We start from the raw sequence: 14,277 nt of genomic DNA, 5'->3' as shown, positions 1-14,277 counted from the left end.
CTGTTCGCTAATAGTTTCTCCAATTCCAATAGGCTTTAAAAGCGAACAGCATGGATCCTGACCAGACTGCGTGGATGCGCAGGCTGGTCTGGATCCATGCTGGTCGCATACCCACTATGTTGGTTTTCCCATGGCACGGCTCAAATTATGCCACTTTAGTACATAACCATTTTATTCAATAAAATTCTGTTCATGACTGTCAGCAGGCTAGTATCTCAGTACAGGTAACTGAATATCAAAACTAAACAAAACTTCACCCACTTCTTTGCCAGTAATACCAACTAATTTAATGCCATAACTAATTATTTTGTTAGGCCTAAGGCTCCACGTTTCTGGTAACTTTTTTAGCCATAATGCCATTTATCAGCAGCTAAACATCCGTATCATAACATAGTTATGTTTGTTATATACAAGATCAATAAAATCTGCAGTGTATACTTTAATGTAATAACTATTTTACACTACATTTTAAAAACAGAGATAATATAATGCATATACTTGATGCCTTATCAGTCAAATCTATCGACTCTAGGGCTGTCATTGATTGGGTCTTTGTCATATCGACGATACCGATATATCGGAAGACAGATATCGACGATATATCGAATATTAAGTTAGAGTAACAACCTATTTGTTCATGTACATGCTATATACCTTCTTGTTAATGCTATTTTTAGTTTAATTGCCTGCTTTTCATGTGTTTTATTTGTATTTATGTATTTCCCCATACAGGTAGTGTCGACTAGTTAGAAAAGATTGCTACGGTACAAGTTTAGACATGACCTTTATTGACAACGTCCGTTACTAAGGGCGCATTTTTGCAGGCAGAAAAGTTGTTCTAGAGGGTCTGAGTGTTTATCTGGATAGTTTTTTTCTCTGTGTAAAATATCGATTTTTAAAAATGGGAATCGATAATCGATCGACCAAAAAATATCGTTGATACATCGATATCGTTTCTATCGATGACAGCCCTAATCGACTCATAAATTAAGTGCATTAAATGTAGCATATACATATGCTGATTTTATGTTTCTTTACATTAGCCCATTTTCACTTACCCTTTAATGTTTTGTAAAGGTACAAGAGTACAAAGCTATATTCTCAGCAGTGAGAAATTACTGTCCCGACAATTTAGATATACATTTACAACGATTGATTATAATGTAATATAAATTGTAATTTTATTATTATGTCAAAATGTGATTATGTCATACCTTCTCTACTTATTATACATATTTCACTGTTTGTCATATCATGTATATGTCTGCCACCGTGGGCTTGAAGTTCAGTGGAATAAATTTGAATAAACTTGAAAAACTTGAAACTTTATGTCCTAAATGATCATATATCTAAAGGGTTTGCTTTATAAGCAGCTCGAATATAATCGTACAATTAATCTGGAGATCAAAAGACATTAACACAGATATTCAATGACATGTGTAACATAGCAGATATTTATATGAACAGTATTGACCTTTACCCTGCTAAATTTCTAAAATGGACTGGTCCATGATTCAATTTGGGCAGTACCGCTTGTTTATCAAAGGGGTGTTCATTGAAAAATTAGAGACTGAATAGCAAACAGTGCAATCTGAGGTTTGTCTGTGCTGGTTGCATAAGCAGTCACTTGCTGCCATCAGGCTAAAGGTTAAAGTAGTAGAACCCCAGTAAGAGACTTTCTTATATCTCTTAGTTTCCCTGAAGGCTAACTGAAAACAAGAGTTTCACTACACTGTCAGAACATGTTTTAATAAGTCTACTAAGTGACTTAGTCTAACACTGCTTCAACATTTCAAGTTTAAATATAGTAAATACCAGTATGTGTATGTTATAGAAGGGTGAATAACTGTTGGTTTTTTTTTTGTTGGGTTTAATGTCACACAGACACAACAGGTCATAATATTATGGTGATTTTTCAGCTTTTAATGGAGGAGGACCCCAGGTGCCCCTGCATGCATTATTTCATCACAAGCAGGCACCTGGGTAGAACCACCGACTTTCTGGCTTCCTCACATCAAGAATTCAACACCAAGAGTGAAGCTTGAAACCATCCATGTAGGGCAAGTCCTTTGAAGTCACCAATCTTTTCAAATGAAATTGTATTTGATGCACTTCAACCTGAGTGGTTACAGTCACTTGCCCTTTACCTCACTAGGTTTGAGCCTTGCTAAAGGGATGTCCTTTCAGGAAGCTATCCAGCACACCTTAAGCATATTGTTGGTTTTACACAGATGCTCCCCCTCGCCCCCAGAAGGGCACCTGCAGTAAAGCTGGCAAGTGTCCATTTAACTTTAATTGGGTTAGAAAACAAACAACATGCACTTAAATATCATTGTGTCCTTGTAAAATGTCATGTTGTGTTCTTGAATACTTAACTTTAATCCATAAGCAACAATACAAAAACTATCTAGTCACGAGATAGTACTTCAGTTTGTACTGTCATTTCTGACAGTGCAAAACTGCATATTGTGATATAACTATTCAATGTGTGCGACTACTTTTGGCTGATTTTGAAAAAGGCTGCACTGGTTCATAAAAACTAAATCCTACTGAATAAATGAAATGTCCTTAAATTTCTGTATGTGTGTACAAAATGTGAAAATCCATGAATAAATGTTGATTCAGTTTTCTATTTTGTTTACCATTAAAGACCCACCACAACCTAGTGATCTACTTTTTCCTCCCAGAAATTTTTTTGTGAAAATCTTTCTGATGTTACTGATTTAAAACAGCTATACTACAAGATGACAGGTGAACAATTTAGGCCTTCCCTAAAATAAATAAATGTTTAGACATTAAACACACTGTCTTGGTCCAATGTCCCCATCAGTTTGTAACTAGATACTCTATTTTGCAGATTATGTATAACTGCGAAACTACAAAGAAAAACAGTTATTCTGTGGTGCATGTTTAAACTTGATCATCTTGTGCAGTCAGTGTATCTGGAACAGACAACCTTGAACACTTATCAAGTTTCTATAACTGCACTGTGCAGATATGCTTACAAATATCTGCACAAAGTTCAGTCAATAAATAGTTCAAAATACAGTTAAACAGTTATTCTGTGGTGCATGTTTAAACTTGATCATCTTGTGCAGTCAGTGTATCTGGAACAGACAACCTTGAACACTTATCAAGTTTCTATTACTGCAAGTGTGCAGATATGCTTACAAATATCTGCACAAAGTTCAGTCAATAAATAGTTCAAAATACAGTCATTGGTAATTTAACCTCACTTAGTTTCTTTTTTTTTTCTTCTTAAGTACTAACAGAACAATCATTCAAGTAAGTATATGCTGTTCACTCTTAACTAATGCACTTTAAAATAGACAAATCTGTTAGAAATTTTCACACAGATGGAAATTTTATATATCTGAATAAACTTGAAAAACTTGAAAATTTATGTCCTATATATTTAAAGGGTTTGCTTTACAAGTAGCTTGAATATAATCGCACAATTAATCTGGAGATCAAAAGATATTAATACAGATATTCAATGACATGTGTACAGACATACTATTTGTTCATAAGAGATATTTATATGAAAGTATTAAAATAGTATTAAAATAGTAGAACCCCAGAAAGAGACTTTCTTATATCTCTTAGTTTCCCAGAAGCTCGAAACCAACCATGAAGGGCAAGTGCTTTGTAGTCAACAACCTTATTATTATCATAACAAGAGCCATGTCAGACATGGCTAATCCCCCCACCGGGCATATCATAATTGAAGGATGTGGTCCGCATCAGGGGTTTTAAGATGTGGAAGAAAGAATAAGTCAGTAGTGAGGTGGTTTACTGCTAAATTTTATTAATTTTCATGAAGAGTATAACTATGATGTTTTTCTATATGGCTACTGTAAAAAGAAGGAATGGAAAGCTAACAGGGAACAAGAGTGCCAGAATGTCACAATATATGCCTGTCAAAGCAAATTTCTTTACTCTAGCAGCTGTATTTGCAAATGGAATGTTAATTTTGTGGTTGTTTAGTAATCATTGTAAGTCTTTTGTTTTTTAAAGTCCACAAAAAAACTCCTTACTAGGTAGAGATACCTTATATATAATAAAATTAATAAAATACACCTAAAACTGGAGAGTAACATCTATGCTGACCACAGAAAAGTGGTCTTGTTTTTTCCCTAGGGTCAATTATAACAAGAGCACCGCCTTGCGGGTGCTGACGCTCATCTGATTTTTTTTTTGTGTAATAGAAATATTGTCCTACCCATGATTTTCTAAGTCTAAAAAGGGCCATCATTCTTGCAAAAAGCAGGTTAGAGTTATGTTTCTTGATGTTCAGTGTCCACTTATGATGGTGAAAAACTGTTGCAAGTTTTAAAGCAATAGCTTGATAGTTTATGAGAAAAGTTGACTTAAACATAATACTCAACCAAGAAAATTATTTTCTAAGTCCAAAAAGGGCAATAATTATTGCAAAAAGCAGGATGGAGTTATGTTGCTTGCTGTACAGGGTCAGCTTATGATGGTCAACAAGTGTTGCAAGTTTCAAAGCAATAGCTTTGATAGTTTAAGAGAAATAGTTGACCTAAACATAAAACTTAACCAAGAAATCTGATATTTTCTAAGTCCAAAAGGGGCCATAAATCTTGCAAAAAGCAGGATGGAGTTATGTTTCTTGCTGTACAGAGTCAACTTATGATGGTGAACAAGTGTTGCAAGTTTTAAAGCAATAGCTTTGATAGTTTAGGATAAAAGCTGACCTAAACATAAAACTTAACCAAGAAACTGATTTTCTAAGTCCAAAAGGGGCCATAAATCTTGCAAAAAGCAAGATGGAGTTATGTTTCTTGATGTACAGGGTCAGCTTATGATGGTGAACAAGTATTCCAAGTTTCAAAGCAATAGCTTTGATAGTTTAGGAGAAAAGTTGACCTAAACATAAAACTTAACCAAGAAATCTGATATTTTCTAAGTACAAAAGGGGCCATAAATCTTGCAAAAAGCAAGATGGAGTTATGTTTCTTGCTATACAGGGTCAGCTTATGATGGTGAACAAGTATTCCAAGTTTCAAAGCAATAGCTTTGATAGTTTAGGAGAAAAGGTGACCTAAACATAAAACTTAACCAGGCAACGCAGACGCCGACGCCGACGCCGACAACCGCTCAAGTGATGACAATAACTCATCATTTTTTTTCAAAAAATCAGATGAGCTAAAAATGTTACAATATAAGTTATTTATAGTAACAACTAAGGGAAGTTAATCTTTAAAAAAAAAAAAAAAAAAAAAAAAAAAAAAAAAAAAAAATTGCAAGTCCACACAAAAATCTTTATCAGGAAGAGACTGGTCAAAATACACCTTAAAATTGGATTTAGCATGTTTGTTGTACTACAGAAAAGTGGTCTCGATTTTTCCCTACGACTAGTAATGAAAAAGTTACAATAAAAACTATTTAAAGTAACAACAAAGGGAAGTAATTCTAAAGAAGGGAACTGTGCATGACACTTCGTCTCATGATGGTGTATAATTGTGCCAAGTTACATCAAAATCCCTCCATGCATGAAGAAGAAATGCTTCGGACAAAGTCATTCTTGTATCTGACCTTTGGCCTCTAAGTGTGACCTTGATCTTAGGCCTAGTGACCTGGATCTTGCGCATGACACTCTGTCTTGTGGTGGTAAACATTTGTGCCAAGTTATATCAAAATCCCTCAATGCATGAAGAAGAAATGCTCCGGACAAGGTTTTTATTCTTGTATCCTTTGACCTCTAAGTGTGACCTTGACCTTAGACCTAGGGACCTAGTTCTTGCGTATGACACTCCGCATCGTGGTGGTAAACATTTGTGCCAAGATATATCAATATCCCTCCATGCATGAAGAAGATATGCTCCGAACAAATTTCTTTAAGAAAATATGATAAAGGGGAATAACTCAAAAAATAGGCAAGGTAGAGTTATTGTTCTTGCACACTGCACTTCCTCCCAATGTGTTCTATCAGTGTATGAAGTTTGAAGAAAATCCCTCCAGTACTTTTGGGGTTATGCTCCGGACAAAATGTTTTAAGAAAATATGATAAAGGGGAATAACTCAAAAAATAGGCAAGGCAGAGTTATTGTTCTTGCACACTGCACTTCCTTCCAATGTGTTCTATCAGTGTATGAAGTTTGAAGAAAATCCCTCCAGTACTTTTGGAGTTATGCTCCAGACAAATTTTTTTAAGAAAATAAGATAAAGGGGAATAACTCAAAAATAGGCAAGGTAGAGTTATTGTTCTTGCACACTGCACTTCCTCCCAATGTGTTCTATCAGTGTATGAAGTTTGAAGAAAATCCCTCAAGTACTTTTGGAGTTATGCTCCGGACAAATATGGTTGCGGACGCACGGACGGACGGACGGACGGATGGACGCACGGACGGAGAGCATTTCTAATATCCCCTTCACCTTTGGTGGGGGGGATAATAACTAATCTTTCAAATGAAATTGTATTTGATGTGGTTACAGTCACATAACCTTCATCTCTGTAGGTTTGAGCCCTGCTCAAGGTTTGTCCTTTCAGGAAGTTATCCAACAGATGTTGCGCATATTGCTGGTGTTACATAGATGCTCCCCCCACACCACCCCAAAGGGGCACCTGCAGTAAAACTGCCAAGTGTCCATATGACTTTAATTGTGTTAGAAAACAAACATGCACTTAAATATTATTGAGTCCTTGTAAAATGTCATGTTGTGTTCTTGAATACTAAACTTTAATCCATAAGCAACAAAACAAAAACTAGCTAGTCACGAGATAGTATTTCAGTTTGTACTGTCACTTCTGACAGCACAAACTCCATATTGTGATATAACTACTTTTGGCTGATTTTGAAAAAGGCTGCACTGGTTCAGGAAACTAAATCCTACTATATAAATGAAATTTCCTTGAATTTCTGTATGTGTGTACAAAATGTGAAAATCCATGAATAAATGTTGAAAGAAATGTCAGTTATGGCCACCCCCTAAAAAAAAATAACAAGAGCTGTCCGTAAGACAGCGCACTCAACTTTTTTCAGTGCTTGACTCTGAATTAGAGCTTTGTCAGTAAAAACTTTATAAAACTTTTAACAAAAAATATAAGTTAAAAAGGAGGCATAACTCTTTCAAAATTCAAATCAGAGTTATGGGGTTCGTTTCTCCTGGTGTAGACTTTGATAGTAAATAACTATTTCAAGTTTCAAGTCAATAGCTTTGATAGTAACAGATATTTAACTTAACAAAATTCAAATCAAAGTTATGGGGTTTCTTTCTCCTGGTGTAGACTTTGATAGTAAATAAGTATTTTAAGTTTCAAGTCAATAGCTTTGATAGTAACAAAGATATTTGATGTTATCAAAAAGTTTAACCAAAAATTCTAAGTTAAAAAGGGGCATGACTCTATCAAAATTCAATCAGAGTTATGGGGATTGTTTCTCCTGGTGCAGACTTTGTTAGTAAATAACTATTTTAAGTTTCAAGTCAATAGCTTTGATAGTAACAGAGATATTGACTTAATAAAAAACTTTAACCAAAAATTCTAAGTTAAAAAGGGGCATAACTCTGTCAAAATTCAAACAAAGTTATGGGGATTTTTTCTCCTGGTGTAGACTTTGATAGTAAATAAATATTTTAAGTTTCAAGTCAATAGCTTTGATAGTAAGAGAGATATTCGCCGACACCAGGGCGAATGCAATAGCTCTACTTTTTCTTCGAAAAGTTGAGCTAAAAATAAATAAAGAAGTATGCCCACAGGCAGAATGTCGAGCCTGCCAGCTGTCAAGTGTGACCTTGGACCTGGTTCTTGCGCATGACATTCCATCTCATAATGGTGACCATTCATGCCAAGTTACATCAAAATCCCACTATGCATGAAGAAATGCTCCAGACAAACTTCAATTTGACCTCTGACCTTGACCTTTGAGATAGGAACATGGGGTCTGCGCATGACACGCCTTCTCACTGAGGTAAACATTCAAATATAAACAAGATTGGGCCATGCATGTCAAAGTTCTGGTCCGGACAAAATCAGACGGGACGCATGCACAAACACCAAACTGCCAAAAGTGGCGACTATATCGAGCTCACCGCAAGCAGGCTCTACAGGCCAACAAAAACAGCGAAAAAAAATAAAAAATTCAGCTTTACAAAAGTAAATGAGATGGTTCAATATTCAGTTTTCTATACTGGGGAGTTGGGCCAACATTTTTGTTTACCGTTAAAGACCCACCACAACCTAGTGACCTACTTTTTTCTCCCACAAAAAAACTTTTGTAAAAGTTGTTATAAAACAGCTATTCAACAAGATGACAGGTGAATAATTTAAGCCTTTCCTGAATGAATGTGTTTTCACAACTTTGTCTGCAAACTTATTCTGTAATCTCTTTTCAGAATAGTTCTTTAAACAAGAGGGTCATGATGACCCTGAATCGCTCACCTGTGTAATATAAGCCACGTTTATAATGGCAAACTGATGTTAAAATATTAGAAAGTAGGTCAGTAGGTCACATTCATGGTCACTGAAAGTCAGTTTTAAGATCGGTGTGCAAAACTGTACATGTCATCCAAATTTCAAGGCTGTATCTTAAAAAACAAGAAAGTAGGTCAGTAGGTCAAGGTCACAGTCAAGTGACCCCTACTCGCTTGGGGTTATCAGGTAATTATAATTTAACAGTCTAGGAAATATGATCTGATAATTTTTGAAGTATTTATTCCTATATAACTCATATAATAACGGACCCCAAGGCGGGGCCTCTTTTCATCCCAGGGGCATAATTTGAACAGTCTTGTTAGAGATCCACTAGGAAATGCTACATACCAAATATCAAAGGCATAGGCCTTGAACTTTCAGACAAGAAGATTTTTCCCCCATATAAGTCCATGTTAAATTTGGGAACCCAAGGGCTCTTTTCACCCCAAGGGCATAATTTGAACAATTTTGGTAGAGGATCACAAGGCAATGCAACATACCAAATATCAAAAGCCTAAGCCTTGCAGTTTCAGGCAAGAAGATTTTTAAAGTTTTTTCCTATATAAGTCTACGTAAAACCTGAGACCCCCGGGACAAGCCTCTTTTCACCCCAGGGTTATAATTTGAACAATTTGGTAGAGGCAATGCTACATACCAAATATCAAAGGCCTAGGTCCTATATAAGTCTATGTAAAACTTGTGACCCCCAGGGGACCTCTTTTCATCCCAGGGTCACAATTTGAACAATCTTCATAGAGGACCATTAGATGATGTCACATGCCAAATATCAAGGCTCTACGCCTTGAGGTTTTGGACAAGAAGATTTTTAAAGTTTTTCCTTTTCGTTGCCATGGCAACCAGAGTTCTGCATGGAATTCAATTCTTAGAACAATTTTGAAATGGGGCCATCCAAGGATCATTCCTGTGAAGTTCAGTGTATTTCTGCCAAGTGGTTTTCAAGAAGAAGAATTTTTTAGAAAATGTTGACGGACGACGGACATTGAGCTGCACAAAAACTCATCATGAGCCTTTGGCTCAGGTGAGCTAAAAATAGGTGAATAAAACTATCTTACACTGTAGGAACAAAGTGTGGTCCAAACTTAATACATCAAGTACTGTGCAAACTGGCACAAAAATTTAATAAAATATTTAGTCCTGGCCTAATGTCACTGTTGGTTTGTAACTAGATACTTTATTTTTAAATGTTTTCATGCAGACCAATAAATTACAGCTTTTCTGAAGTGCGTCTTTAAACTTGATCATCTGGTGTTGTCAGTACATCTAGGACAGATAACCTTGAACACTTATCAAGTTTCTATTACTGCATTGTGCAGATGTGTTTACAACTATCTGCACAAAATTCGGTCAATAAATACAAGATGTAGTTCTAAATACAGACACTGGTAATCTGCCCAACTGTTTTTTTCTCGACAACCAATTTTTTCTTCTTAAGTACATGTACTTAACAGGACAATCACAGAAGTAATTATATGCTCTTCACTCTTAATTAAAGCACTTTAACCGTAACCCTGCTAGATTTCAGACAGACTGTCCATCATTCAATTTGGCAGTACCATTTATCCTTAAAGGGTTTTATGAAATATAACTGACTTGAATAGCGAAACTGTGCAGACCATGATCAGCCTGCACAATGTGCAGACTGATCTTGGTCTGCTCTGGTTGCAAAGGCAAAACCACTTCCTGCCAGCAGGTTTAAGGTTAAAATTTTCAAACAGATGGCAAATTTTTCTTGAATAATGTAAAGTTTGACCTTTTATTGGTGTTCTACTTCAAGATGTAGACTGTTTGAAACACAGTCAAACAGTATCCTATGTCCTAGATTGTTCACCTGCAAATAATGTTCACCTGCAAATAATTGTAGAGAAAAAATATCAATTTACCCCAGTGTTTTTATCTTGTCCCCTGTGTATGGATCCCACAGGATAACTCGAGTATCGAAAGAGGCTGTTGCAAGAAGGGCGCCATCTGGTGAGAAATCACAGTGTACGACATTGTGTAGGTGACCTGTTAGTTTTCTTGGTGAGTTGAGATTTGAAAGATTCCAAACATATGCCTGTAAAACAATGTTCACGCTTTTGAAGGATTTTAGTGGTAATTGTAAAAGAAATAATAATTTGATAGGGTAAAATAAACATTGCACTACAATGTAATGAAAGATAAAACTGCTAAAAGTTCACAAATGAGAAAGATACAGAACATATTAGTTTGTTTCAGTGCAAGATTGAAATATCTTCAGAGTGAACACCAGATGCAATATTTTCACGTGGCATAGCCACGTGTGAAAATTTAAGATATGGTGTTCATGAAAATAGTTTTCCATCTAGTAGTATAAATTTCATAGAGACTCGACAGAGCTGAAACAAACCTAATGACTGATGTACTGATCCGCATGTTTGGATCTTTCTAATAATTGCTCATTTTTCAAATTGGCATTCTGCTTATTTTCCAAAAAGACAGTAAAGCATAAAAAAATACGACAGTCTACTTTTGTAACCCCACTAGCCTTCTGCCCTTTACAAAATGACATCTGAATGCCTTTTGATTGGAACCAAACTCTTAGTGATTCAAAAAAGCTTAAAGCTTTCTTCTCAACCAAACTAAAACAAATGTTTTAAAGATCTATTAAAGCCATTCGAACTTACACACTTATTCATCCCGACTGCTGCCAACTGCTTACATGTCGGTGAATATTTACAGTCAAACACCATCACATTCTCCTTAAATCTCAATGTCTTATACATGTTTCCGTCATTATTTAAGTCCCAACACTTTATTGTACAATCAGCTGAACACGATGCTAACTTCAGACTTCCATTACACATTACAGTTAGTCCATGAACATTACTCTTGTGGTCCAGTAGCTCCATAATCAAATTGCCTGCGAAACGGTAAAATAATATCATAAAAATTGAAAATGCTAAAAAAGGGAAACTTTGATCATATATGCTTACGGAAGGTCGGTGGTTTTACCCAGGTGCCCGCTCGTGATGAAATAATGCACGGAAAATGTAACTCACAAAACTCTGTTCAAGTCATTTAGAAGCTTATTTATAAACTAAGCAATAATAAATGCTAAATAAGTGTTGTTTTTTTAGTTCTTTTTGTTTCCATATGATTAGGAAAATATATACTAAGCTTCATAAATGGAACAAAACCATTCAATATTTGGAGAAAAAGACTTGAATTTTCTTTTCTTAATCCATAATCATTTTCTGGCATAGAAGACAACAATCATTACTTTCTGCTAGATAAGAAAATTCTTACTCCTGAATTGTTAATTCTTAAAAATAAATTGGAAAAAAAAAGAAGACAATTTCTTAACTGAGAATGTGTCTGCAAATGAACCCACCTTAAAAAGGGAAGAAAGTCCTGTAAACCAAAACTTTCATTAGGAAGGGCAAAAAATTAAGGCTTCAAGTTACTGTTGGAACTTTTCATATTTGGTCAGAATTTTTGGCACCTACCAGTGTATACATTCCATACTTTAATCTTGCCACCTTGTAAGCCGGTTAAAAGAATAAGATCACTGTTGAAACTGAATCGCCGCCGTACATTACAATTTGACCTTGAGACTCCACTTCCGAATGTCATTGACCAAACATAGTCCATACAGTCAATGCGGAAACGCTGCGCTTCCATCTTATGCTGCTGACAACTCGGCCCAGGGTTTTCATTCCAGCTGAAATCATCCTCGTTTTCAGTGTCATCTGCTGGTGAAAGACGAGGAAGGTTGTCGATAAAAGCTGACTCCTCGATTTCACTCAAATTTTCATGACTCTGGTCCCTTGTTGGTTTCTTCAATCTGAAATACATGCTGAACAGTTCTCAGGCCATTCACTGCCTAACCCCTAAAAGAATCTATTCTGTTTTTCAGATGGCTTGGCTTCAGACCACCAAATTATATCCCAAGAAACAAAAGTTCATTTAAATTTTGAAACCTATGAATTCACAAAATTATTTATGTCTCAGCAACATAGCTTTTCTTGCTGAGACCTCAAAATTTTTCATTAACAAATTCCAAAATTTATACATTTTATAAAGTAAAAATAAATTGATACCCCCTGAGAATTTATTATTGCTACTGTATATTGAGAAAGAAATTATACAACAGACCATTTCATAGTTTTTCACAAGGATAGTCTTAGATTCTATACCAGAAAACAGTTGATTAAACAGTTGATTGTATGAACTGACATGCAGTTTTCTGAGGCCCAATAGAGGTAGCCAAATTTGGAGCTCTATGTACAAATTTAGCATATGGGCAATAACATGACTAATGGATAAAATTTATACTTACAACTGTCCTTGGTCAGGAGCCCAGGGCAGCAGGTAGACAATGCCCCCACCCTGAGACCAGGCTATGTATGAGCAATCTGGAGCCCATGCTACACACCAGCTTTCTTGATTGCAACTCTTGTCGACCTTCTCCAATTCAACTATCTTGTCTGCACATACTGAAATCAACAACATTGTTATTCAAGCTGGTATATATGCATAGAATCTCTGACAATGTCATTTGGAAACATGTGGTGGCAAGAAGTGTATTATTTAACCAACTAAATAAGCCTGGGATTGAGGAATTGCAAATTCATTCATTTTCAAAATACAAGTCAGCACAATAAGTGTAGCCACATGTTTACAAGGTATTTCATATACTTGTAAAAAAACACAATTTCCTTCACATAAGGCAATGACATTTGTATATGTATATATAACAATACCAAAACTCAACTTTTTTTGTTCTAAATTTCTAAATGATACACTTGACTTCCCTGAATTCATTACACAGTACATCTTTAGATGAAGACTGAAGCAGACATTTTTCTAATGAAATGTTGAACTCTGTGTGAAAGGAGTCAATGGACTGAAGAGGACATTTTTCTTATGAAAAGTTGAAATCTGTGTGAATGGACTGAAGAGGACATTTTTCTTATGAAAAGTTGAAATCTGTGTTAATGGACTAAGAGGACAGTTTTCTTATGACATGTTGAAAACCTGTGTGACTGGACTTAAGATGACCTGTTAAACTCTCTGGTATTTAAAGGATTATTTTGTACATACAGAAAGGCCATTCATTTACAACTTTCGGTCAAGGCACGCCGAATACAGATTAATACTGCATTTGAAACCATATACAACATAAGATCAAGGAACAGTTTAAAGCTTTCAACTTACATGTTCTATGCAGCTTTAGATTTTAAGTTAAAAACAGACGAAACAACTGACCAAATAGATGTTATAAAATGCATAATTACATGGTCAGAAGAGCACTTCTTAATCAATATGCATGAGCTTCTACAGTTAAAGCCATCAAAAATGATGGATTCAATAAAGCTTTCTAATATGTTAATCCATACTCAAATCCTTGAAAAAATATTGGAGAAAACAATATTATCAATTCAAGGTAGCAGACACCTACTAACATTCCGCAATTCTCCATAATGTCATTTCAACATTCTCTGTATATCATGGAGAGGCATGTGCACGTTCCACTATATCTATGAACAAAGAATACCAAATTCGATAACGGGAGTATACAATCTTACAGAAATAGATGACCATCAATACGGGCTTATTACCAATACCTTAACGTTCAGTAAAAAAAATGTGGCACCCACTTTATAAACAATGGTATTATGAGCCTTTAAAAGTTGTGTATTCAACTTGCTTTATTAAACATTGTTTCTCCAGTATTAACAATTATTCTACTAAAATTTTGCTGAAATTTTTTAGTTACATTCATACGAAGTTTCATAATACTCTCCAGATGAGCAAAAAAGAAAATATTGAATTTTTATAGTCTGAATCTAAAATCTTTA

The 14,277-nt window shown here is 35.3% G+C and overlaps 1 protein-coding gene across 2 annotated transcripts in view; it reads right to left on the bottom strand.

Annotated features, from left to right (window-relative positions):
- The window catches only part of LOC123533760 (WD repeat and SOCS box-containing protein 1-like), a 34,191-nt gene that overhangs the window by 13,737 nt on the left and 6,177 nt on the right, over positions 1-14,277 (bottom strand). For both annotated transcript variants that reach the window (XR_006682883.2, XM_045315600.2), the window contains exons 2-5: positions 12,756-12,912; positions 11,923-12,260; positions 11,101-11,336; positions 10,339-10,511 (exon numbers count right to left, since the gene is read on the bottom strand). Coding sequence is in view for 1 of the 2 variants with exons in the window: in XM_045315600.2 (XP_045171535.1) it covers positions 10,339-10,511; positions 11,101-11,336; positions 11,923-12,260; positions 12,756-12,912 (904 nt within the window). In the remaining variant the exon portion in view is untranslated. The remainder of the gene's footprint in view (positions 1-10,338; positions 10,512-11,100; positions 11,337-11,922; positions 12,261-12,755; positions 12,913-14,277) is intronic.

Source organism: Mercenaria mercenaria, chromosome 12 (assembly GCF_021730395.1).
Source record: "Mercenaria mercenaria strain notata chromosome 12, MADL_Memer_1, whole genome shotgun sequence".
NCBI classification, from domain to species: domain Eukaryota; kingdom Metazoa; phylum Mollusca; class Bivalvia; order Venerida; family Veneridae; genus Mercenaria; species Mercenaria mercenaria.
Note: the sequence above shows the minus strand (reverse complement) of the source record. Positions and strands in the feature narration are given on the sequence as shown.